Source organism: Penaeus chinensis, chromosome 11, assembly GCF_019202785.1.
Source record: "Penaeus chinensis breed Huanghai No. 1 chromosome 11, ASM1920278v2, whole genome shotgun sequence".
NCBI lineage: Eukaryota > Metazoa > Arthropoda > Malacostraca > Decapoda > Penaeidae > Penaeus > Penaeus chinensis.
In genome coordinates this window covers 16158522-16161021 of record NC_061829.1, presented here as the reverse complement: position 1 = coordinate 16161021, position 2500 = coordinate 16158522, and the positions used below count along the sequence as shown (strand labels likewise).

At 40.2% G+C, this 2500-nt stretch overlaps 1 protein-coding gene across 1 annotated transcript in view; it reads right to left on the bottom strand.

The window, feature by feature from the left end:
• The window catches only part of LOC125030354, a 14995-nt gene that overhangs the window by 8773 nt on the left and 3722 nt on the right, over positions 1 to 2500 (bottom strand). Inside the window, exons 4-7 of the mRNA XM_047620360.1 lie at positions 1950 to 2123; positions 1432 to 1663; positions 1058 to 1220; positions 415 to 914 (exon numbers count right to left, since the gene is read on the bottom strand). Coding sequence (XP_047476316.1) covers positions 415 to 914; positions 1058 to 1220; positions 1432 to 1663; positions 1950 to 2123 — 1069 coding nt within the window. The remainder of the gene's footprint in view (positions 1 to 414; positions 915 to 1057; positions 1221 to 1431; positions 1664 to 1949; positions 2124 to 2500) is intronic.

The following is a 2500-nucleotide window of genomic DNA, read 5'->3' as shown; positions in this document are numbered from 1 at the left end:
GAAAAAAGTCGTCGGAGGACAAGACATGTATAATCAATGTCAAAATTTTTGTTCGGCGTTTCGAATTCTTTCTCAAACACCCCGTTTTGTTTGGGATAAGGAGGATTTTGAAGCAGGAAGGATTTCATTCTTTTGTCCGGTGCGACATCCTAATGACACAAAATGCTCTGGAATTTATATATTACAGACATGTCAACGCAACTCCTGCAAGATTTGTTAAATAAAGTTTAGCCTTAATATGAACATAAAAACAAGTCTAAATAATCTCACAGTTCTGTTTTGTTACTATAAAAACGCTGTGAAGATGTAAATAAAGGTATGAATGAGAATATCTCTTTATCGCAAATAATGTGAAGATATGAATTCTCACCAAAATGCCCTGGCTGGCTGTACATTAATGAGGATCTTATTTACCGTCCACAGTCATGGTAGTTTCTAAGTTGAATATGCTGCTGGCGACAGTCTGCTTGACATGCTTCACGAGTTTTGATCCGGGGATACAATTGGCAGGAAGGAATAATCCTGCCAAGTCAGATCCTCCGGAAGACGCTTCAGATTCTTGGAAGTCAGTCCCTACTTGACCCTCGTCCAGGTGCCTTTTAGTGCGCCTGATGTTTTCCTGGGAGTTGCTGTCAGGAACCAGGTCTTCTTCACTACCTCCCTCCATTGTCTTGGGTGGATGGCTTCGAACTGCTTCCTTCCCTTCGTTTCCTTCTTGAACTTGTTTCTCAGTATCATCTAGATTGTCTCTCTGTCGGACAAGAACTTCCTTACTTGTGATTTTAATGTTCGCCTTTGTGATGAGATTCGTCATCTCAGCTTCGAAATAACTGTGATCATTCAGGTGATCACGCCAGGAGGTTGAACTGGCGTTCAGCCTCAAGTTCAAATTCGGGAGATGCAACATCCACTTGCTAAGACACAACGGGAAGGTATAAATATGTACACACTGACAGACTTGAATTCGGCTTGATACAGAATGAAATAATATCGTTATCAGGATGTTTCTTTCTTTCTTGATTTGACCAATGACAAACATTTCGCCGTGTGTACTTACGTGGCACCAGAACCCTCCGTCGAAGAAGTGTAGATGAGGAGACGCCGTTCGCCCGAGAGAGATCGACTCATGACGGATATCTCCCCTTTAGATAACTGTGTCTCAAATTCCACGCCTTCGAAGTGCTCCGGCTGCTTTGTATGAATCTCGTCGGGGCCATGACCTGTATTTTTAGTGTGAAATCATACAGTCAAATGTAATATACGCACATATATAAATATAAATGTATGTGTGTATATGTACTGTATATAATCATGATTATATTCGAGTGTGCATTTGTGGATGTGCTTGTGTGTATATGCATGTGCGTGTGTGTGTCTGTATGTGTCTATACACATTTTATATAACACGTAAGAATCTGGTTAACAGGTTACCGTGATATAATTCATTTGGCTCCGTGAAAGTCGGGGTGCACTGCGAGTCAGTTTGGCCTGCAGGCTCCCCCAGCAAGCTGCTGTCTTCCTGGGGAGGGCCATCATTGTGGGAGCGACGGCAGGCCTGTTCCGTCTTTATACGACTCTGGGCACGCAGTAGCCAGGATGTAGGTTCATTTAAATAACCTCCGCTGAAGACTAGCTTCACCCCTGAAGACGTGACTACAACATTCTACAAAAGGAAAAGGTAATTTTAACTGATATATACGAATTCATGGCAACAACAAAAATGCTGACACAAAAGTGCACATCTTTAATTAATGGTAATGGTAGATACCCTGGCAAGTACTTACGAACAAGATTTGAATATTCAGACTTTGCCTAAAGATAGGCAAGTTACTTCTACTACATTTTTATATAATATGAAAGTGTTTTTGTATATAATGATATATTTGAAACCCGTGGTTTCTTAACCAAACCAGCAATGCACAGGAATCATGGAATCTCCAGAGACTCACTTTACGAGCAAGGTCGGCTACAAGTCTTAGTCCCTCGCCTTCCACCCGCGTATTGACCTGGCCACGGAGGTGCCCTGGCACGGTCAGGTCGCCACATGACCATGTGACCGAAGCGTTTACGGACGCGTGAGTGAAGGAAGTGACCGCGTGGTGTCGACAGGAGGGCAAGGAAGTCTGGTCGGAAGAAAGAAAAAGGAAGGACTTTTCATATCCGGGCTATAGGCTTACCGGGTTAGAAATATACAATCAAATACTCAGATGTACTACATACTGTCTATATGCACGCGGACACACACATATGTGTGTGTATATATATATATATATATATATATATATATATATATATAAACACACACACACACACACGTATATATATATATATATATATATATATACACATACACATATATATGTGTATGTATATATAGAGATAGATAGATAGATAGACACACACACACACACAAACATATATATTATGAATATACATGTATGAATATATATATATATATATATGTATATTTAAATATATATATATATATGTATATGTGAAT